This window comes from Chelmon rostratus, chromosome 1 (assembly GCF_017976325.1).
Source record: "Chelmon rostratus isolate fCheRos1 chromosome 1, fCheRos1.pri, whole genome shotgun sequence".
NCBI classification, from domain to species: Eukaryota; Metazoa; Chordata; class Actinopteri; order Chaetodontiformes; family Chaetodontidae; genus Chelmon; species Chelmon rostratus.
This window is the reverse complement of record NC_055658.1, coordinates 1170958-1194784: the sequence shown is the minus strand read 5'-3', so window position 1 is coordinate 1194784 and position 23827 is coordinate 1170958. Positions and strand designations below refer to the sequence as shown.

At 41.4% G+C, this 23827-nt stretch overlaps 1 protein-coding gene across 2 annotated transcripts in view; it reads left to right on the top strand.

Moving 5' to 3' along the window:
• ccdc102a (coiled-coil domain containing 102A) overlaps nucleotides 1-23504 on the top strand; it is a 67557-nt gene extending 44053 nt beyond the window's left edge. For both annotated transcript variants that reach the window (XM_041935505.1, XM_041935512.1), the window contains 6 exons: nucleotides 156-264; nucleotides 4115-4231; nucleotides 5364-5573; nucleotides 12447-12617; nucleotides 13301-13404; nucleotides 21085-23504. In XM_041935505.1, the coding sequence (XP_041791439.1) occupies nucleotides 156-264; nucleotides 4115-4231; nucleotides 5364-5573; nucleotides 12447-12617; nucleotides 13301-13404; nucleotides 21085-21217 (844 nt within the window). In that variant the 3' untranslated portion in view covers nucleotides 21218-23504. The remainder of the gene's footprint in view (nucleotides 1-155; nucleotides 265-4114; nucleotides 4232-5363; nucleotides 5574-12446; nucleotides 12618-13300; nucleotides 13405-21084) is intronic.
• The last annotated feature ends 323 nt before the right edge of the window (nucleotides 23505-23827 follow it).

Here is a 23827-nt window from a genome sequence, read left to right as displayed (position 1 = left end):
TGAACTGCACAGGAATACTAATTATGAAAATGTAAAACGTAAAAAAAAAATCAAACTTCAAGACATTTTTTGACTCAAATAGTAACCCAGTATTGCACTAGAGCAGTATGATTGAGTGTTGAAAATCACTAATTATGTCTTTGTATCTTCCCCAGAGACAAGCTAGCGCTGAGTAAGAGCATTGAGAGGCTGGAGACTGAACTCAGTCAGTGGAAACTTAAATATGAGGAGCTCAGCAAGAGCAAACAGGAAGCCCTCAAACAGGTGAGACATCCATGTAGTCGGGCTACAACTGAAGTCAGAATATGTCTGTGTGGATCTCCTGTTTACTGAACACAGACAGACATCAAATCAGTGTTGTAGCATGATACAAAATATTCAACTTTCCGGGTCCATAAACAATGTAAGTTTCAAGTTATTGGTCCAATAAGGTAATTCATACAACGTTTTGTTTGTAGTCAGACACTCCCATGACACAGACTTCACTGCCAGTGTTTGTTTGGACACGACCTGGTCACACCTCTAGTTGCAGTAATGGCTGGTTATATTGCTGTCTGTTGGGTTGGCATGCACTTGACAGCACTTCAGTTCTGTTTTTGCATTTTCATATGGACAGAGATGTTATTTAAAACCGTGCCTGTGCGGACAGGATTTGTATTTATTTCTTTTTCTGAAAACAAAGGAGGAAAAACCCTGTTGTAAAAAATAGCCATGTGTATGGCCATAGTATGTGTAGACCAGGCCTTAGGGAGTACAGGTAAGTCCACTGTAGTAGTGACTGGCGTAAATTAGTTCTGTTTTTCATTCATTTCATTTGAAAGTTACAATATCATACAAAGTGTCTGTCAGTGACCAACATGTCACTTCAGTTTCACCAAATAATTGTCACAACTCCAGGAAGCTTTAATGCAATGGTTAACTCTAAAGTCATGGCTAACTTTTAACTGTGCTACACAAGAGTTGCATATAAAAATACACCTGTCTTAAATGCCTCAATCAGAAAAAGGAGCAGAGCTCAGTAAGCCCAAATCATTTTTTTGTATTAGGCTGGTTACTTGGAGGATATCACTTAAACAAAGTAAGTATGAATCCGAGCAGCAGAGGGAAATATTAAACAACAGCAGAAAAGTACCCTTCCAGAGACAGCTGGATTGCCAGAGATATTGCATATGGCTTAACCTTCTATACATATATTAAACTGAGTTAAAGTCTACAAATAGCATCCTGATGCTGCAGGTGGGTCAGGGCTGTGTGCAGGGTGATGGACACAGCATCCTCTGTGGTCTATGGCTGTAGCATCATTTGGTTCAGCACATATGTACAGTTGTGTGTTTATGCATAACTGTGGAAACATACATGGTAAATGGACTGTATTTATATAGCGCTTTTCTAGTCTTGCGACCTCTCAAAATGCTTTTACAACACGAGCCTGCATTCACCCATTCACCCCTGGTAGCGAGGCCACCTGTTCACCTGTGCGGTTCAGTATCTTGTTCAAGGATAATTCAACATGTAAGCTGCTGAGGCCAGGGATCAAACCACCATCCTTCTGATGAGTGGAGCCACAGCCGCCCGCATTTGCTCTCTGATGATGTCACCAAGTGGCAGCAAGTATAATGAGTATAAAAGCAGTGTTACTACATTGTACTGCAGGAAGTAGTATATTGTTGTCGTAATGGCAAGAAAAAGGCAATTAACAATTGAAGCTGGGCCGAGCATTATAACCCTTAAAAGTATAAGTCTTTCCTTGAGAGAAAGTGCAAAAAAATGTGATGGTCTCTTCTGCTGGATCCATAGTCAATACACAGTATTTTGCAGTGCCATGCAATACCATCTGGTCTACACCCAGTTGGTCTGGGATTCGTTCTACAGGAAGATAATAACCCAAAAGATACCTCCAAGCTATGTTAGAACTACATTAGGAGAAAAGAAGATTGTGGCCAGCACAGTGGTGAAAGAACATTTGTCAGTTAAAAAAGGACTTTGTTTCCTCTGCCTGGCTCTGCAAATAAAATCTGACATACACAAAACGGTTTCCTTCTTAAAGCATAGCTCGAGTCATTTATTATCCTCCAACCAGGAGCGGTCATAAGGGAAGAGGGACACTATACTCCTTAAACCATCAAGTAATGAACAACAAGACGACTGATAACTGCTAAAGCCACACCTAATTCATGTAACTAACAAGGCCTTCATTCTCCAGGGAGAGCAGTAAACCTGCCTGTCTCTATACCTGATGGCAGTGTACCTGAATGTAACTGTGCACACAGAGATAATTCACTTCTGGTGAAGTTCTCTAAGCTCTGAACTATAATTGTCAACAATACGTTTGCGTGAATTATTGCGTGATTTAGTGAATTAATTTCCTATACATAAGGAGGTTTTTGTGTTGAGCAAGCAAATACTACACTGTAACTGGTTTTGAGAAATAATAACAATGATTAAAAAAAAATCTCACAAAATGAAATGTGCCTCAATAGTCCAGACATGTTCACAAGTCCAGTTAACATGTGATAACAGGACACAGCAGAATACAGTTGCATGGAGAAATATATTCTAGCACATTTTTATACAGTAGGATAACATAGTACACCTGTAGTCCTGTGATATAGATGTCTTCAAAACATCTCTGTGCACTGTGAAGCTCCTTGGGTGTTAGATTACCAAAGCTACACCTATAGAGTGTTAGGTCTCTGGACAGAAACATGGCTAATGTTTTGCCAGTGTTAAACCACATGGGGGCAGTTCAGGTCTGCAGTGATGAGAGACGAAGAGGAGAAAAGGACCCAGCAAGGACAGGTCTCAGTTTGGTAAAACTGGCAGAGAGAAAGAAAGGAGAGGACAGGTCAGAAGAAATGAGAGCTGTGTAGATGGTGTTGATGGATGTTTTGAAGATAAGAGGGTAAAAGATAGAAATGGAAGTAGGATCAGATGAATTGCTGAAGGTGGAGAGGAGGCAGATGAGACATTGGCAGATGCAATGATAAGATAAGAGCTAGGAGGGATGAAAATGGATGGTAAAGGAGATAATCCTTATCGACATGTTTGTTGTCCCAGGTACTTTAAGATCTCAGGAGAGGTTCTGTAAATGGCCACCTTTTAAGAAGGAAATGTGTTTCTTTTTTCTTTCTTTTTGTACCTTGAGGATTTGTAGATAACACTTAATATCAAGCAAGTACAAAGTTTGAAGGATAGCTGACACTGGAGTTGTCCTGTCGCTTCCTCTGAGTGTAACTTGATCACCACTTTGTTTGCTAAGCACTAATGTTAGATTTTTTCCATCCTGGTGTTGAGGTTTGACTTCAGGAAGTAGATTAAGGTGCATGTGGTCAAGGTAAACAGCCCCATAACACAGAGAAAATGCCATTTTTTTGGATGCAAAAAGGATGAATAAATGACATATTGAGATGACTAAGTGTGAAAAATGTGAAAGAAAAGCGAAGGTTCGTCACAGGACCATTGTTGGACCATTGTTTCAGTCTCCGCTCTCTCACCAACCTTGTTTTCGGTGAAAACGCTCTAAAAAACCCCAGTATGTGACACACTCAGCAGCAAACAGCAGACAGACACAGACTAGCTGGTGAACACAGTGGAGCATTTAGCAGGTAAACAGTCAGATGTTTTTCTCAGGAACTGAACTAAGTTCCAAAAGAGAACTGCTCTAATCAGACCAAAGCAACAGTTAAATGTGTTGGCGAGCATCAGTTGTTCCCTGTTCAGCTGTATTATCCTTGGCAAGATCTTTATCAACTGAAAGCAGATGTACACAAAATGTTGTGCTTCAGTAACAGCTTGGATGAATGTTAGTATGAAAGTTTGGCCTACCTTCCACAGTATATCAGTCAGTTTATCTGATAGATCATGAATTATGCATTATACATACAGACTTTGATAAACAGCATCAAATGTACTTATAAGAGAGTAGATGTGGATCCTTGCCCCTTTACTCCAGCTGTCATTGTGGAGTTGCTCCGTTACAAACTGTAGAAGAAGAGGATAATTTCTAAGAGTTTAATGCTGCTAGAATTCAGTGGTCCTGCAATGTTTTCTCAACATTACCAATAAAGAGCCAGATAAACTCCTAACTCTCTCATGTTTTATGTGACCCATCTAGCTGAACCTGCTGAAGGAAATGCACCAGGATGAACTCGGTCGCATATCTGAAGACTTGGAGGACGAACTGGGAGCCCGAACCAGTATGGACAAGAAACTAGCTGAACTACGAGCTGAGGTGAGGAGAAAGAGGTGCAGGATGGAGGAGGAAAGAGCAGGAGCTGTGAGGATGGAAGGAGGCTCCTCACAGACTGCATCACACCTGTGTTTTTGAGCTGTATTCAGTGCCATTTGTCGCTGGTGTGACAGAGCAGTGGATTGACTTCTTTTTTTTATGTTCCAGTTTGATTTTTTTTTTTTCAGGAAGATGTATTTTTGAACTTTTCCAGCATTCCTGCTTAAACACCAAATACATTTATGATAATAATCCTGCTTACTCAGCTATCTAGTGGTTGCTACATAATATGTTTTCATCCTAATTGCACTGAGGTACATCACACTTCTGCCCTGCATTAAATCACATCATGTCTGCATGGATCCATCTTTTTCTTCTTTTTGCACACAAGCCAAAAACCTGCGTAATAACAAGCGCTGCACTTTTAGTTCCACAGTTTTTTCACACCATCACGCTTTGTCAGTGATTTAATAACAGCACCAACCCCAGTCCAGCTGGGGACCTTTTCCCTGACAAGGAGTGCTAACAAAAGACAGAGACTGTACAAGGTATAAGTCATGTCTTCATTAGCTAACCTCGCTGGGGTTGTCACTATTTCCATTAGGTGTTTCACAATAAAGGCCCACCACTGCCCTCATGGCGTATTTATTGTGAAACACACACAGGAAGTGTGTTGGTATCACCAGTAGCTGGCTGACACCTGTAAATATATACAGACAGTGATGTTTTACACAATAACTACTGCTGGTCTGGTGATCCCTGAGTAGTGACAGATGTAGTCGCAGACTGCACCCGGCCAGGCCCACCTGTAACTCTGGCTGTTGTCAGAATTGCTTCAGAAATGATTTTAAACTCATAGAAGCCAGTGCAGCAATGCTTCTCCTCCACTCAAGATTTATTGTGCAGTTGCTTTTTAAGGGACAGTTCCAAACGTTTACACCAGGACTTTTTCTGTAGAACTCCAGCCTTGTACTGTTTATTGCTAAGCAGCTCCACTGGAGCTGGGGTTGAGGGAATTCAACCTCTTGTCTAACCTTTATGTTACCACTAGTGTTGGTCGGTACACCTAAAATACATTTCTCATTTCACTGTTCTCAGCCTCTCTTCTTTTCATCTCTCTCTGTCTGTCCATCAGATGGAGAGGCTGCAGGTGGAGAATGCTGCTGAGTGGGGGCGCAGGGAGCGCTTGGAGACGGAGAAACTTGCTCTGGAGAGGGACAATAAGAAGCTGAGGGCTCAGACTGAAGACTTGGAGGAGCAACTGGCCAAGAAACGCCGGCAGGCAGCCTCTGCACTCGACACCGACCTCAAGGCCATTCAGAGCGAGCTGTTTGAGAGAAACAAGGTGGGAAGGACAGTCCTGTTTCCAGACATCCCAGTTCTTTCACCATGCAAACGTTTGAAACTCTTTATTACATCTTAGGCCTGATTTCCATAGTGGTGTCCTCAACTAAGTAACCCAATTTTGAATTCTTCTTCTTTAGTTCTACCAGACCTTCTATCACAGGTCACCGGCTGGATTTCACTTAACACAGACATCATCTGATATATGAGTCTCATGTGAATCAGCGACATGTCAGGACTTGAGAAATCAAAAAAGTAAACATGCTTTTCTCCAAAACTTTAGATTCATTTCACAAAAGAAGCCAAAGTTCTCAAAGTGTAATATGTAGTTAAAATGTTTACATATGTTAATAATGTTAATATTTAATGAAGGCACTAACAATCTGGACCTTTTCCACCGGTAAGTAACATTAGATGTGCACATTCTTCTGAATTCATTAATATTCTGTGGGGAGATGGGAATATGGCAGGCTAAATGTGACGTGTGTGCCGCTGGTTGGCGATATGGGCTGTGTCTGGATTGACTTTCAAATCGGATGTGGAATGAGGACTTTGAAAGGGCCTGAACTAGAAGATGATATTTCCTGGAATGACAAATGGGAAAACACACGGCAGCCTTTCCGTTGTAGAAAAGGAAAACTAAGTCAATTTAAAATACTGAACAGATTGTATTATACCCCGTCACAGCTGCAGAAAATGGGCATAAGGAAAGACAGTAGGTGTATTAAATGTGGTGCTGTTGAATGAACTCTGCTCCATCTATAATTAAAGATCTGGGGTTTGGCATAATAAAGTGATGATCCAAACTAATATAGCCATTCCACTCACACCACAATCATAGTACTGAGGGATTTGCATTACGTCAGCAGAGAATCTTCAAAGAATAAAAATATCTGTCTTCATTATGTATGGTCACAAAGGTAATCATGAATAACTGGATTGCTTTAAATATGCAAACACACATATATATATTTATCAGAGAATAGTGAAATACCTGAAGATTTAGTAAAATATCAGTAGATGTGCTGTGATGACACCTATGCTCACTAGGTGGAGTCGTTTAGCCAACACACGCCTCTCTGTCAGGGTGAAGACAGTCAGGAGGACCAACAGTGTTAACTCTGTATTTTCTGCTGGCTGTGCAGTTTGTAGATAGATTTCATCCAAAATAATGGCCCATGATCGCTGTGTCACCTTGAAGTTACAGTAAGTTTTTTTTTCAGTAATAAGTTGGCAGGTTATTTGTGTGCGCCTGTGTGTGAGCGCCTGTGTGTGAGCGCCTGTGTGTGAGTGCCTGTGTGTGAGTGCCTGTGCGTGTGTGCCTGTGCGTGTGTGCCTGTGTGTGAGCGCCTGTGTGTGTGCCTGTGTGTGAACGCCTGTGTATGTGCGCCTGTGTGCATGCGTGTATTTTGATGAGGTCCCCTGATCATTTTGGAAACATCTGGGTTTGCTACTATGAAATGATGTTAGGGTTTCTGCTGAGAGCTCCTCATGTGTGTGTGTGTGTGTGTGTGTGTGTGTGTGTGTGTGTGTGTGTGTGTGATGATCTCTAGTCTCCTTAAATGGCCCTATTAGTAGCTGGCTGGGTGACACAGTCATGCACCAGCAAGTATGTGTGTAAGTACAGTCAATGTAAGTGGGCCCCATTAGCACCCGTCCCACAGGGTTATCACATTATGCTGCAGTTAGCAAGGCACACACATACACACGCACAGGGTAACTAACCAAATTAATCAAAAGAGACAGAATGTTATGACAGTTATGTTTGTGCAGTAAAACAACAGGGTGACTGAGCTCACAGTCTCAGAGGTAGGAGGATGAGTATGATCAAGAAGATGAAGATTGAGCAGAAGACAGACAAGGAGAGAGAGGAAGATGAAAACCTTACCAGTATATTCTGGCTTTATAAAAAGAAAAATGCTCAAACTTTTTGTTTCCAATGTTCCAATCAATGTTTTTCCAATCAATTCCCTTCATCATCAGGAGGATCATCAGTACTTTTCCATTGTTAGATCATCATCACTAATCATGAGACGCAAGCTATTCAGAAATATTCAGAAATCCCTTTGTGTTTTGAACATGCTAGCTGTTTGCTTTGGGGCCATAAAGGCAGGGATACCTGCAGCTCCCCCATGCTGCTTGTGTGGACCTGTCCAGTTTTCTCACATAAACAGTTCTGCTGTGCTGTTGTTGGCTGGTGATTGCATCAACAAAATTGCGGAGCAAGTTGTGCATGTAGCATTAGGCTCCCTAGACATGACCAGTGGCCGGACCGCTTCGTACTGGCGTGAGAGAGTGCAGACGTTGAATCTTGCAGCAGCTCTGCTTCGATGTTGTGCACCAGTGGGATTTTACTCCTCGCTGCTGCAGTCAAAGTTTAAGCTGAGCCTGTTTGGTTGGTGAACTTTCAGTGCACAGCTTATGAGATGACTGCTGTCTGCGGTTAACTTGTGATTAATTAAAAAGACAGAAAGAGAGTGTGTTCCAGAGCTGTCTTTTGTGTTAAACTGATATACATAGATCAGTGTGTACCAGGACTTGTTCTGTGTAGCAAATTGTTGCCTACTATCTAGCACATATTGGTGATGAAAACCTATGTAATATGTATCCCATTATGGTGGAGACACACCTAAAGATTGTTGAGCTGATTATAAATATTATTTGAGAATGACGACTGATGTGACAAATCAAATAATTTGTCCTCTCATCTATTCGTTGCCCATCATTGTCATGTTTAATATTTACAAATGGCCCATACAGGGGAGGAATAATAACAAATCCTGTCTGAACACTGCGAGAAATCTGCAAATTAGTGCGATGTGCAGTGAATGAGGACATGGCTGTTCATTTATAATCCTTTTCATCATGTGTAGTGCGACACTTCAGGTGAAGTTCACCCTAATCTGCTCCCTCTCCCGCAGCTCTTTTTGAGAGGTCGTCCAGCCTTCATCTCTCCACCCACCGTTTTGAATTAAAATTTTGATATATGTTTCCCATTTCCAAACGGATTACAGTATAACATATTAAGAGTTGATATTATTAAGTTCATGTTCTCACTGATCCTAGATTGTTGCCAGCTGATACAGCTGTAGTCATAGCCCACCGATAGGCCAGTATTTTGTCTCTGTAACTTCTCCTAATATGTGCTCCTTTCTGACTGAAACTTATTCGATTTCATTCCTCTTCAGTTTTCATTATGTGTGGGTTGTCGATTCTGTCAATGTTTTATTGGTATTCAGATCTGTTGTAATGTCCCAGTGCTCATTAACTGAGGAATCCAATCAGTGCTCAGAATCAAGTCACAGTGTACTGAATCAGTACCTTTCAACTGGGAATTGATTTAACGTCATCTTGATCAAAGAATATTCACATTCTTCATATTCATAGTGGTTTTAAAGTTAGTTAAAGTTTAGGTTATTTTCTGTCATTACGGATATGTGGAGACAAAAAAATGTTCTTAGGCTACACATTACAGATTTGAAGTGAAAGCATTGTGAAATACAGATTTATCATTTTATCATCGACATTACATATAAACACACAGTTGGGTTTAGTTATATACTTTACATGGTAAACCTTTATATTGAGATACACATGTTCACCATTAACTAGTTGCTTCTTAGCGAGCATGTCAGTAGCATATTGTTTGTTTAAAGTCTGAATTAAGGAACCCAATTTTGTGTGTGTATATGCATACACATGCAAGAATCATGGCACTTTAAGTGAGCTGTAGTTGTGTACATCAGATATTCTCACATCTGATTGTGGTTTATGTATGTATTTATTTTTTGTTCTCTCACATTAAAGGATGCCATTTGTCAAGTTGAGGAATGTGTAAACAGATTTCTGGCCATAAGCCTGATGTTTATATATATATATATATATATGTGTGTGTGTGTGTGTGTGTCTGTGTGTGTGTCTGTGTGTGTGTGGAACAGATGAGGTGGACATCAGGTTTTCACACACACACACACACACACACACACACACACACACACACACACACACACACACACACACACACACACACACAGTTGTGCTTCCAGACATATATTTGGCACAAGTACAAAAGAGAATAATCCCTCATTAGAATATTAACACAAACATGGGCACAATAAACATATTCATGGTCACTGATCATTCAATAATCCCTTATGTTTAATAGAGTCAGGGTCTCCCTGTCTCGCCCCCCTCTTTTTTATTCCTCTTCCTGCCCTGTTAGACATTCATTGCCTAGTCTTGAAATGATAAAACTACAGGGAATGTGAAGGTTTCTGGCCTGTATGTATGCTTCGAGGCATACAGTACAGGAACCTGCTTCATTTTTGAGGCCTGACAGATACCAGGCCAAGGACCAGGTCTGTGTCTGCCTGCAACCTTTTTCTTTTGGATGAATCTATTTTGTGTTTCACTCCACAACACTGTGTCTCTGTGTTTTCAGTTTGGTGTTGTGGAAAAAAGGCACTGACCCTGTTTGATTTAGATATCTGTATGATCATTTATTCGTGCTGTAACTGTTTAATGTTTATTTGATTTGGCTAACTGGGGAATCAGTCATGGTGGGATTTGTTTTCACGCCAGCAGCCTTTTTCTAGGTGTCACATTTTCAGAAGTGGATATTTTTTAAGGTCCTGTTGGCCAAGTAAATAAAAATTTAATGAACCTGTAGGGAAATGAGGATATGCACAAAGCTGTCCAAAAAGATATGAAAATGAAAAACAAAAGAGCGTTAAAACAACTAATCACAATAGGTGTGTTTTACTGTATTTATTCATTCATATTATATTTCATTCATGTGCTATTTTTTTTTTCTTTGATTTTGAGCAGATATTTCATTTACACTGATAAAAAGCAGTGAACAGCTAACACTGAAGGTGTGCTGCTGTGCTATTGGACAGATGTGAGCAGCTGATGAGAACAGCTGATAATTGACAGCCTCAGACAATGACAGCAAAGAAATTATGAGTGAGAGGAGTGAATGCAGGATGGTATGAGGGATAATCTACAGGCCTCACATGCAAAACAATAGTCTTCCTGAGTGAACTTCCAGTTCTAGAGCTTCATTTTTCAGAAAGTTTTTAAAAGACTTATGATTTTCAAGATTTATGCCGTCATTAGGAAGCCACAGGCTTGGGGCTCAGAGCCGTAGGAAAGTCAGAAAACTGATGCATAGCTCATCTTTCTCCCTTTACCGCTAAACCCATAAAATGTGTGGTGATCTCATGATTTTTTTTAGGCATCTTTCTTCTCTTATGCAGGCTGCACAATATTTGTTGCCCTGTAAAACCCCTCCAATTACTCCCCCTCATCACTTCATCCCTGTCTCCTTCTCAAGATCCCACCCCCCCTTTTAATTATTCCCTTCTACCCTTCCCTTCACTACCCTGTCACTCTTTTTTTTGGCCTGGCTCTGGAGTTAAACTAGTATTTGTGTGGCATTCAGGCATTTAGCCTTGATTATTATGCAAATATTGACTGCGGGGTGAGTCCATGTGCTACCTCTTAAGAAATGTGTTAGTGAACAATAGTAAAACCTCCAATTCTTCTTCTAATCAAACACACTCTGAATGTTGTCAGTGAGAATAAATAAGATAAAGCTCAACAAGCTGGAGCTAGTTCAGTGTTATGGCTAAAATAATCAAATACTTAATACACAATGAAGATAACAGCGTGATCAGATAGAGATGAGGATGAATAAATGAATAAATAAATGAAGGGCATTTTCCACTCCTTGATTTGGGCTTGTCTTTTATCATTCCTGTATATATCTCATTTCTCTCCATCATATTGCTGTATAAGTTTAGAAAAGCTCCTTAGAAGCTGCTCTGTCAGGGTGTGAGACAGCAGAGAGGGAGGTTGAATCAGCTCCATCAAAGCACATGAAAGTGCAGTGAGTGACATTTGTGCATTATTGATGATGCCATTAACTTTCCTTCGCTAATCCCAATGGGAATCTGTGGAGTGGGACTTATTATTGGTTCAACCACAATTACCTGAAATTACAGCCTGACAGATTTAAAAAACATAAACAACAAAAAAATTGGTTTGAAACACAACCAAATGTTAGCACATGTCCAACATGTCATTTAGGGGCCTTTACACCCATGTTGTTGATGATGTTGTTGAAAAGGTCCTGGTTTGCTTGGCCCCTGCAACTGCAGATTTTCAGAAGGCAGGGATTTAGACCCATTCCGAGCTACAAGAGAACACCAGGCTTTGTTGTAAAAGGAAAACCTGACTTTGCTATAACCTTGTTCAGACCTGGCATTAACATGTTTCTCCACATTTTTCTGTGACCAGTTGTGATTGGATCCCACGCTTCTGCTCTATATGCAAATAAACTTGTACACCATTCTGTCTACAAACACCAAATGCATTGTTGTTTTCAACTGGTCGGAGGCAGGGATGCACCTCTTGTTGCCTAGTCTGCCAGAAATTAGAAGAAGAGGAAGAAGTTTGAAAGGCTTGATGCGTCAGACAATGCATTTCTTGTATAATCTCATCCATGACAATCTATTTGCCCGTTTCCATGGCTTCTTGTTTCACACATAATATGACCACTGCATGCAAATGAGTGCGTACTTAATTGTCATCAATGTGGAATTAAAGCCTTTGCAGACATTGATCATGATCCACAGTGCAAGAGTTCAACCAGGGGAACTTTGTGTGGAAAGGTGTGTCAGACAGGAAGCAGAGCAAATTTTGCCTTGCATCACTGCCTTGCATTTTTTTCATAAATTACTTTTACCGATTGATGTAGTGATTAATCACTTCATACTTGTCAGTAATAATTGAGACAGAAGATCTGGTTGACCAGAATCAGCTCCAGCTTCAGTGGTTGAAAGCCTGTCTTTTCTGTCTGCTGTGTCCTCAGGAGCTGGCTGACCTTCGTCATGTTCACTCTAAACTGAAGAAGCAGTTCCAGGAGAAGACAGCAGAGCTTGCCCATGCCAACCGGCGGGTGGAGAGCCATGAGGCCGAAGTCAAAAAGCTACGACTGAGGGTAGAAGAGCTTAAGAAAGAGTTGGGGCAGGCGGAGGATGAGGTAGGAATATGGCTTTGTCCATGTAGTTCAAAATACATAACAATCAGAGACCACCATTGTTCTTGTCCACTTATCAAAAAACCTTCAGCTTCTGACCATTCCACCAATCCAGCTCCAACACTCACTGCAACCAACTAACATAATTAAAACAAAACCGGCAGAAAATGTGGGTGTGGTGGAGTATTCCCTCCCCCTCCATTAGCCGGCTGATGTGCCCTTGAGCAAGGCACTCAACCCCCCACAATATGCTCTTGATGCGCTTGATTGCAGCCCACTGCTCCTGTGTGTGTTTCACTGCATTGCGTCCTCAATGCGTCTTAGGTGCATTCACACCTGTATTTAGAGCTCCCCACACCAGGACACATGGTAATACCAGGTGTAAACAGGCTTCTGTCTTTCAAAGAGGCAGCAGAACTCAGAACATTGGCTTGGTGCAAGTCATTAATGGAGTGGGGGGGGTGCAGATTTGTAGTTGGTTATTTGTCTGATCCCCTTTGTAGCCAAACTAGTCATTGGCTGAGAACTGGTGTAGTTTCTCAGAATACAGTCATTTAGCTTTTCTCGTGTTCATGTGCCAATGCTTGGAAATGGGGCACTGGTGTGTCTTGGCTTTTGAGACTTATGAGGTAGTCTATTATAAGTATTAAGTATGTTCCTGTGTATGTGTGTTTTTGTGTGTCCAGTTGGATGAGTCTCATAACCAGACCAGGAAGCTGCAGAGGTCTCTGGATGAGCAGGTGGAGCAGACTGAGAACCTGCAGGTACAACTGGAACACTTACAGTCAAGGTAAGACACACACAGAGAGTAGCTGTCTTGAATCCACACGTGACAGTTGTTAAGGGTGATATTAACATATAAAAGCATATACACTTAAATACTGGTGCCACTCCTCTTTAGAGAGGAGCAGCATAATGTGTGTGTGTGTTTTTTTTTTAATCACATTTGTCTCTGCTTGATGATTATTGATTATGGATCAGCTAGTTGAGAAAATTAACATGGGAGTTACTGCAGCAAAAATGAATGATCCAATATTAATTAGCATTTAGCAGTCTGATCCATGTATATGTAATATTATGTATTGTGAATTAACACACCTCTTACAAACTGTCTAGCAGGAGACAATATTACAGCTGATATAAAGTCACAGACACATGTTGGGCTGTTTTCAACATGATCTGTTCTTGTCACAAAAACCCAATAAGGAGCTGTGCTGTATGTTGTTGCTTATTGATTGGTTGATTTGCATACCTACCTAGCCTGATAAACCTGATAGAAGTGACATTTTGTGAATTCAGTCAACCTGACTGTTGTGTTCATGTTAGCAAAAGAATCCCTCTTCCTAAACAAAAATAGGCTTCTTTTGCCTCAACCAATCAGTGGCGAGAGATTTACTGTATATGTGCTGTTGATGTCACTTCAGTTTGAAGCTGCAGAAAGAGTTGCTAATTTTTTTTCTTTTTTTTTTTTTCATTTTTCAGCGTTTTTCATAATGAATATAGTAGTTTGCTTAATGAGCACACCAACATAACTATATGAGATATAGGCAGAGATTCAGCCAGTTGAGTATTATGTTGCCTCAGTATACCCAGGTCCAGACCTCTATCGAACTATTGAGTTTTTAGGGCAGTTGAGTATTAGGTGTTGTGCACCTTTCAGGCCAATTGAGTGCGGGCAAACCTGAGCTTTCTACCAGGTGCGTATCCATGACGTTGCGTGTGCAACACGCATTTGCTCCACCCTCCATGCATCTCCAATCCCCACAGGTCACATTTCAGAAGTGGAGCATTTTGCCTGCTCAGCTTTGTTGACTTGTGCAGATCGTGTATATTTGATCATTTTCCCTTGATTTTTGTGCTTCTACCAAGGGTCAGAAGGTTTCATAGTTAGTGGTTTCTTTTTTTTGGCTGTTTCAATTGCATTCATTGTTGATGTACTGTATATTCAGGAGTCTGCACAGGGTGTCTGACCTCCTGCCTGGCTTGATCTGTACCCTGCAGATTGATAAATACGCCTCTGGGACGCTTCTAAAACAGAGACGCCATGCAGCCAGTGGAATTGACTCATTGACTAGAATGGCAGCAACCAGCTCCGTCATAGGCGTTGTGAAGGAACATAGACGTTACGCATCCAGTGTAGATTAGGGATAACAGGATGTGTGGGAATCCAGTGGAAGAACAGCAATTTATGCTTAATTTTTGCTTCAATCACAAAATATTAAGCTGCGAGCTATGTGAAGCTGTTAACTCGTGAAATTATGAAGTGTTTTAGTTATTGTGGTAACTGTGTAACTGTGTTGATTCTGTGTATTATTTTGCAGCTAAACAAAAGCTGCAAAACAACAAAAGCTATGAACATATAACGTATCATGACAACAGCAGAAATAAGAAATTAATTGTAGACACATTTTAAGTCATTACACAAAACAATAATTGTCAGTAGTACTACAAGTAGTATAATGATCAACCAAACTGCAGTGAGTATCTCAGAACTCTGCAGGCAGCCAGGGATAGCAGGCTAACGGGCTACTGTCTGACTCTAGCCAGCAGGGAAGCCCTCAAATGCTATCTTTATATTTCGGCATATTAGCAGGAGTTAAACATACAGCTGGGATCAGCAGTAGTTGAGTTGAGTCAGGTCGAGTTGAGTATATATGTGCAGTACTGAACGATCTCAGCAGCAAGCGCATAAACAGCGCTGTAATTCAGTGTGTGTGAGACAGCCTGAAAGGGAGATTGTTTTCGTTTTAAGTGTATCAATAGGGTTGTGCACAGTTATAGTGTAACAGTTACACATTCTGATTAACACATTTTAAAGATTTGAGGAGAGAGAGCCGGATTAACAATAAAAAATTTATTATAGCTGCCAAACCAAGTCACGCCCGAAAGATTTCCTTTTAAAACTGTAAAAATAAGTCACTCTAGGATTCCAGAAGGCAAAAATGCACAATGAAATATTCCACACTCGTGTCAGAAGGCTTATGCCAAAGTGTATTTTTTTTACTCTTAACAAAAGTGGTGCCATGTTTACAGCCGCACTCAAACTCCCAAAAACACCTAGATAGCCATCAAGGCACTCAGAACACACCAGGTGCACTCACTTCTCTTACTGCATATATTTACTATTAGCCTGCTCTGTTCTGTGTGTGTGTCTTTCAGGTTAGCTTTGCACAGTCCTCCTTGCTGGCTCCTTGCTCTCTCCCTCTCCCTCTGCACTCTCCCCTTTTTTCCACATTGTTGCTCTGCCGCCCGGCAGCCAATCATGAAGCTCCCAGTTGCAGGTTACCGTAGTAACAGAGAGCTTTCTTGTTGCTCTGTGACAGCGTGTAGGCATGGTAACAGCTTCAGAGACTGACATAAATCTGTGTGTGTTCTTGGAAAAGGTGTAGCTTAATGTTTTTCTTAATTCTGGATTTTTTTCATTTAGTTTCTCAAAGAGTGCTTGACTAGTGTGTGTGTGTGTGTGTCTGTGTGTCTGTGTGTCTGTGTGCGTGTGCCTTCTGCCCTCACTGTGCCCTAACACTGTGTGTGTGTTTTATCCTACTGAATATGTCGATGGATGGCTATGTTCTCAGTGCACCACTGTGTGGGTGTTTTAGGTCATGTCCCGCTGACACATGTTAGCAGTGTGATGTGCTGTGTCATTTAGTTTTGTCATACATTGTTTTCTTAAAACAAAATATCAAGCATGGGGAGAGTGTAACAGCTATTCCAGAGATGTGACGTTTAAAGCCACCTGCTGGTTGATGGTGGCAGTTCCTTAAACACAACATAACAAATACCTTATAACAGTGACTTTTTTTTCTATTTTTAAGCAGAAAGCCTGTGTTGTTAACTTTGGCCACTGAGTTTGAAAGATGTGGCTGTTTACCAGGCAAATGAAATGTAGGATTCAGTGTTTTGGAACTTGACCCAAACCAGGGACTATCGGGATATCTCAGATATCTGATTTTTTAAATCTCTCTTGTGACTCCCACTATCTAAAGGAATTGCATTACTCAATTGCTGGAGTACTCCCTTTTTAGAATCGGTGACAACATATTCCCACACAAGATTCACACAATTCAATTATATTCAATTCAATTTTATCTAAATAGCGCCAAATCACAACTGAAGTTGTCTCAGGACACTTTCCATATAGAGCAGGTACAGACCAAACTCTTTATCTACAGAGACCAACAATTCCCTCATGAGCAAGCACTTGGTGACAGTGGTGAAAAAAAAAACTTCACAGAGAGAGAGAGAGAGACAGAGACAGAGACACACAGAGAGAGAGAGAGAGAGAGAGACAGAGAGAGACACACAGAGAGAGAGAGAGAGAGAGACAGAGACAGAGAGATATAGAGAGAGGTTCGGTTGAGGTTGACAGAAATCACAGTTTTGACAGCTGTAATAAATTTATAGGTATACAAAGTACATATGGCATTGTATATACATATATGATATATTTATATATGTGATGTATTAACATATTAATAGCAGATAGTATATGAACATAGTATGGCACTAATGATCTAATAATAATGGTGACATAGCTAATAACAATAAAGGTTGCAGTGGATGGTCCAGGCTCAGCCGCTCTCCATTCGGACCTGCATTTCCTAGGGCTTTCCAACATATCCCATGGCCTAGGAAATATAAAGGAATATTTTATCACAAATGTGTTCCCAAGGTGAAGAATGAATGCTCAAGTTGTTAACAGGTGAATTGAAGTTCTCAAGAGGCACATGGGCAAAGAAAGATGAATCAAAACAATTCGCTGTGGATTGCATGTGGAAAGCCAGCGACAGATCACAACCAGGGGTTATACGTTATGACCTCCTGGTGAATTTTCTTATGGTTGGTGACCCATGTGTGTCGGTGGAAAAAGGTCCTGTTATACTGAAATCACTCACTGAAATCTAGCAAGTTAAATACAGTGTTTTAGTGGCAGGCGCGACACTGGTCCTCCTGAGTACTTCTACTATAATTGAATCCTTAACGTGCTCAGAAGAGAGAAATTTGAAAATTTGCCATCTGTAATGGGGCATGTTAGGAAAAGTCCTCTGCTGAACATTACTGTCTTCTATGTATAATATGTGGCACTCACAACATACTCCGATACACACACACAAACACATGCACAGCATTTCTGTCGTTTGTCTGTGGTGAGGGAACATGATCCCTTGTTTTGATGTTTTTTGAAAAGCCATCGATCCTCTTAATTGCTCAGTGAAATAACGACCACAACACAGTTTACAACAAAATGGATTGCAAGCATCCCTGTCTCTTCCTTCTCTCTCTGACTCTCTCTCTCTCTTTTTTCCGGTCTCCTACTGCTGATTGATAGTCATTCATGTCTCGAGCTTTGCTAAGTGTTTGTAGGCTCAATAGAAAAGCTTTTAGTGGCTGAGCCAGTGCTGTGGTCCAGCTGTTATGATGGCTGCCACTTGCTCTGATCCTGACCTGGTGTGCTGACTGACAAAAATGTCAGACAAATGACTGACAAAGGTAGACAGAGAATGAGAGAAAATGAGAGATAGACCAGTGAAGGGAGGAAATGAGGGAGGAGATTGGGAGGGAAAGAAGGTGAAAATATAAAGAGCAGGTGTAGTGAAACAAATTGTGGGGTGGTGGAAACAGGAGAAAAAGATCAAGATAAGATAAGATCAACTTAATTTATTAGAGAAGTAACTGTCTGGTCTGTCTGTCTGTCTGGCTCTGGTGGATGGGGAGTGAACTGGGGTAGAATCAAACCTGTTAAAGAACAGGTTCAGCTCATTTGCCCATTGCCGGTCTCCAGATTCTAGGCCCCTGCCGTTGTCACTGCTGTGGCCTGACATGGTTTTCAGGCCCCTCCAAACCTCTCTGGCGTTGTTCCCCTGCAGGTGCTCTGACAGCTTCCTTCTGTAGCTCTTCTTGCCTCCTGATCTCTCTTTTCAGCTGCCTCTGCACCCTCTTCAACTCAGTTCTGTCCCAAGACTTATAAACCCTTTCCTTCTCATTCAGTAGGGTTTTCACTTTAGGGGACATCCAGGGTTTGTTGTTCGGGAAACACTGCACCTTCCTGGTCGGCACAGTCCACACAGATGTTTATGTATTCCATAATGCATGTTGTTAGACTGTTGATGTCCTCCCCGCGAGGACTGCACAAGACTTTCCAGTCGGTGGTGTCCAAACAGTCCCTCAGTGCCATACTGGACTCCTCTGACCATGTCTTCACAAGCCTAATGGTTGGCTGTTGTTTAATTACCAAAGGTATGTAGGCAGATTGTGGTCAGATTGGCACAGTGGGGGGAGGGGTGAAGAACTGTAAGCATCTAGTAAGCGAACAGTAACTGTTTGTTTGGAGTTTCTGGTTATTAAAGCTTACTTTTTGTTTTCAGCTTGCCTTGGTATTTAACATTTGGGTCCTTTTTGAACTACCAACACCTGACAGGATTGGAACTAATTTCCAAATCACTGCTAGTCTGCCAGCAGATTTACGGTCATTATCTGACCCACCATCAGCACCTCCAAGTCTGAGGCCATGGTTCTCGACCAGAAAAGGGTGGCTTGCCCCCTCTGGGTTGGAGGAGAGCTCCTGCCTCAAGTGGAGGAGTTGAAGTATCTTGGGGTCTTTATCACGAGTGAAGGAAGGATGGAACGTGAGATTGACAGGCGGATCAGTGCGGTAGCAGTAATACAGTCGTTGTACCGGTCCGTCGTGGTGACGAAGGAGCTGAGCCAAAAGGCAAAGCTCAAGATTTACCGGTCAATCTACATTCCTACCCTCACCTATGGTCATGAACTTTGGGTCATGACCAAAAGAACGAGATTTCGGATACAAGCTGCTGTAACGAGTTTCCTCTTCAGGGTGGCAGGGTGCTCCCTTAGAGATGAGGAGCTCTGTCACTCCGGAGCAGCTCAGAGTAGAGCCGCTGCTCCTCCACGTGGAGAGGAGCCAGCTGAGGTGGCTCGGGCATCTTTACCGGATGCCTCCTGGACGCCTTCCTGGGAGGGTGTTACGGGCATGCCTCGTCGGGATGAGGCCCCAGGGAAGACCCAGGACACACTGGAGGGACTCGGATGTCACTCGGCTGGCCTGGGAACGCCTCGGGGTCTCCCCGGAAGAGCTGGAGGAAGTGTCTTGGGAGAGGGAAGTCTGGGCATCCCTGCTTAGACTGCTGCCCCCGTGACCCGGCCCCGGATAAGTGAAAGAAGATGGATGGATGGATGGAACTCCAGTGTTTTATTGTCTCTGGTGTGGCATTTGACATACTGGGTGAAGGTGGAAAGAGTTGAAGCTAGGGAAGCGTGGTTGAAGTGAGGAGCTGAAGTCTTTGTGCCTCAAACCATCCAACCATTCTACCAACCATTCAACTCGTGTGTTCAGGAAAAACAAGGACAGCACAAAAAAATTACACTGAGTAGAATGAAGTGTGACCAAATCCATCCCCAGAGTCTGTTTCATCATAGATCATCGTTGCCTTTTTAAATCAGTTGGAAATGCATACTGTATGTGCTCAGGGTGAAATAAATGATTTTTTTTGTTGCCTAATTTAAATCATCTTTGCCATATAGATCACATAATCGCTGCTATTTTCATTTTTCCACAGACCAGAGATGTAAAAAATATCCATCGCTTTAGCTTTAGGTAGTTGGTGGTGTATTCCTCAACTATTTAAACCCTGTTACTACTGTAAAGTTTGAGTTTCAATACCACCGTAAATTGCTGCTTGTCATTGATCTTCCAGTGTTAATAGCTGTCATAACTCTGTTGACTGAAGTGATTTAGATACTTTAAGACACATTTTTGAAGCTGTTGTTTTACCAATGCTAGCATTGGGATGGTAATGTAGGTCGGTCGATTGATCACTTATGTCTAAACTGAAAAAATTCAGCAAATATTTGATGGCTGGCCATGGAATTTTCAAACTATCCATTGGTTCCCAGAGGTGGAATTTAGCATTTGAATTGTGCATTTTATTCCAACCAAACCTTTTCCCTGAAGTTTTTCAAAACACAGCTACCAGGAGGATTCCTGGTGGCCTAACCAGCTGACTGGCCTGCAAAATGAACTCATCACTGAGCAGCTACGGTCACTCAGAGCTGTTGACCATCAGCCCTATACCTGATTCCTGGCCTGAATGATTATCTGAGTCCGGCCCTGACAGCCATGAACGCTTCCGATGTGTGTTGCCTTTTCGTCTTGTTGAGTGTAAGATTGTGATACACTTTATCTTTGATGGATTAATTACACCAAGTACCTCCACAACTCTTATTTGGCTTTCTTTTTCTTGCTGTTTCTCTGTGTGCAATTGTGTATATCCCCAACACACATTTATACATATAGATGTGTATTCTTACAGACACACACATGCATAGGGCAGAGTGTAGGCTGAAGCTGATACGCAGCACCGTCACATTCTTTGGCTTGTTATTTTAACCATGCTCTCGCTCTCTCTCTCTCTCTCTCCCTCTCTCTCTTTTCTTTTCCCATCTGACTCAGACTGCGGCGGCAGCAGCAGAATCCTGGTCTGTTTGGGAAGATGCGAACAGCCCGGTTCGGTCCTGAAAACCCAGACGGTCCGGCCAGCGACATGGACGAGGACGATGAAGAACTGCAGCTCCAGATCCCATGACAAACACAAACACTCACAGATATACATACATATTGTGATACAGGATGTACTTTTAAACATTCAACAGTCACACAAAGAAGGTGAATATATTTGTTTTTGTTTTTGTTTTCTTTTGTTTTTTTTTTTTGGGGGGGGGTCTCTATAGCTCCAGTAATGGTTATTTTTCGTAACAGGAAGCAGTAATGTCTTCTGCTCAAGTTTAAAATCGTCTCTCCATCATTTTAGGAACGATTTAACGCAGAGTCCAATCAAAAAGTCAATATCACTTTCATCTCTGCACCGACACCTACAAATTGAAGGAGCTGATATGTCAGAGTCTCACTTCTTTTGAAGACACACTCTCTCTCTCTCTCTCACACACACACACACACACACACACACACACACACACACACACACATATTCTTGGACACACTTGGATAAACAGACACACAGCAACAAGATCAAACCCAGCAGGAGTGTGACAGACATTAACATCCTTTCAATGTACTCACTCACTCTCACCTCATATCATCACAAGCATTAAAGCTGTCCATCTTCACGTGCTACTGTGTCCAAACAAGCCTCAAACACACATCCACATCTCCAGTATTCATTTTTGCCCATAGCAGTCAGCTATAAGGGAAAGGGCTTTCATGTCCCTGAGCATGACGTGAAGTGTTTTGTGGTATATCAAAAGGGAATAGCAGTCGTTTCAGGAATTGACATGTTGCTGAAATGGTCTGCCACATTTTAAACAGTATTTATAAAGGAGAGTATTTTCTAAAAGAGCCAAAACAGTCAAACAGACACGACTAAGTAATATGTAGTAAAATGTAATAATAATAAACATTTTGTTTATTACAATACAATAATGTAATGTAATAAACAAATGTCACAGTTCTTTTAGACAGTTTGTATATACACGTGAGCTAAGAGAAAGCACAACATCCTTGTAAAACCAACAGATTGAGCTTTACATCAGAGGGATGTGATGGATGTGGGTGGTAGTAAAATCTCAAACTTTTTGAGAAGGGGGATATGTACCTGTGGATGTCCACTAACAGACCAGTCGCATTACCATTTAAAACTGCTACATTTCAAAACAAAGCTCGTTCATTTCAAAGGAATCTCCATGATCAGTGGATTCACAGTCGAGGGCGAAGTCATTCTGAGACAATCTGATTCACTGACCTTTGGAACGAACACACAGCCGGAGAGTCCAAATGCTGTTGTAGCCTATTAGCTGTGTCACCACCCACTTTTATTCAACCTTCCTCTGTTAAAAGTATAAACTGTTTTACCTTAGTGTCCCACTAGCAACTGAGCTAAGAAGCTTGCAAACTGACAGTAAGAAATGTTGCTTTTTCCCCTTCGTTAACTCTTTACTGAATGAAATGATCTTTGAGAAGAAATCTCAGAGTGTAGAGTGGAGTAAACAGCACAGTGCAGAGAAAATGTAAAGGAGATCAGAGAGGTGATGTGATTGGCTAGCATGTTCCCAGCTGGCTAGTGCGTTAGCAATTAGCTCACTAGCTACAGTTTTTCACTCGCTAGAAATCAGTGATATTGTTCTTTAAGAGGAGGTGATTTAAAGCTGAATCTTTATATTCAGTCTGTATAGTCATCATGGTTAGACCACTGTCTTGATTCTGTTGAAATCAAAGCTTCCCTTTCAACTTTACAGTATATGGAAGTACAGTGTACACACCAGTGGAACCAAAACTTTCCAGACAGCAGATGCTAGAAACACATTCAAAGCTCTGTTCTTGTTGTGTTCTGTTCAGTGTTGTAAAATATTGTAATTTTCCTGGAGAATAAAACCCTGGGCAAGTATTTATGTCCAGCAGCTCCCTCAGGACTGTATCCAGCCAGGATGGAAACGCCTCCAAAGCAGCGTATAGACCATAATGGGATAATGAAACACTCACTGAAACCCAGGCCAGTAAAATTCCTGCAGGCTTAATTCTCACAGGCTCCTTATAAGATGGCCCACGTATTCAGCAGTAGGGGGGACTGAGGAGTTCATTTGTACAAAGCTCAGTTGGGCGATGTCTTCCGCCTGTGATACAGCTCCAGTCTAATAGTGAATACATGCAGTTGTGAAAGCAATAAAACATTCATTTATCATCCACCACCATCCATAGTTACTCTTGCCTTGGTTTCAACTCTGACGCTAGAAGGGGACCAAGATATTTTTACTGATCAGGATTCTGAACTATTTATATTGTCGTCTTTATGGTTTACTTTTTATAAATGATCTGTACCACAGTGGTTTTGTATTAGCTCTATAAATGTCAACTGTAATTATAAAGAAATATGAGTCACTGTGTCTTCTTTTCTTCAGGCTGTATGTGTGTGTTTTATTTGGAGAACACCTTCCAGAAACATGCAGTGTCCTTCATTGCTTGTAACTTTGTTTTCCTTAAGTTTTCTCTGAAAACGTTTTTCTAAATTCACTGAATGAGTGATTTCTCCTCAGACCAGCAGCAAAAACTGGATTATAATGTGTTAATTGTGTTAAGATAGATTAACATAAGCACAAACATTAAGTCTAATTCAAATACTTGTTGTCAGGGTATTTTGCAGTGTGTCTATTAAACATGAAAAAGAAGCTAAAATGCATTGGGA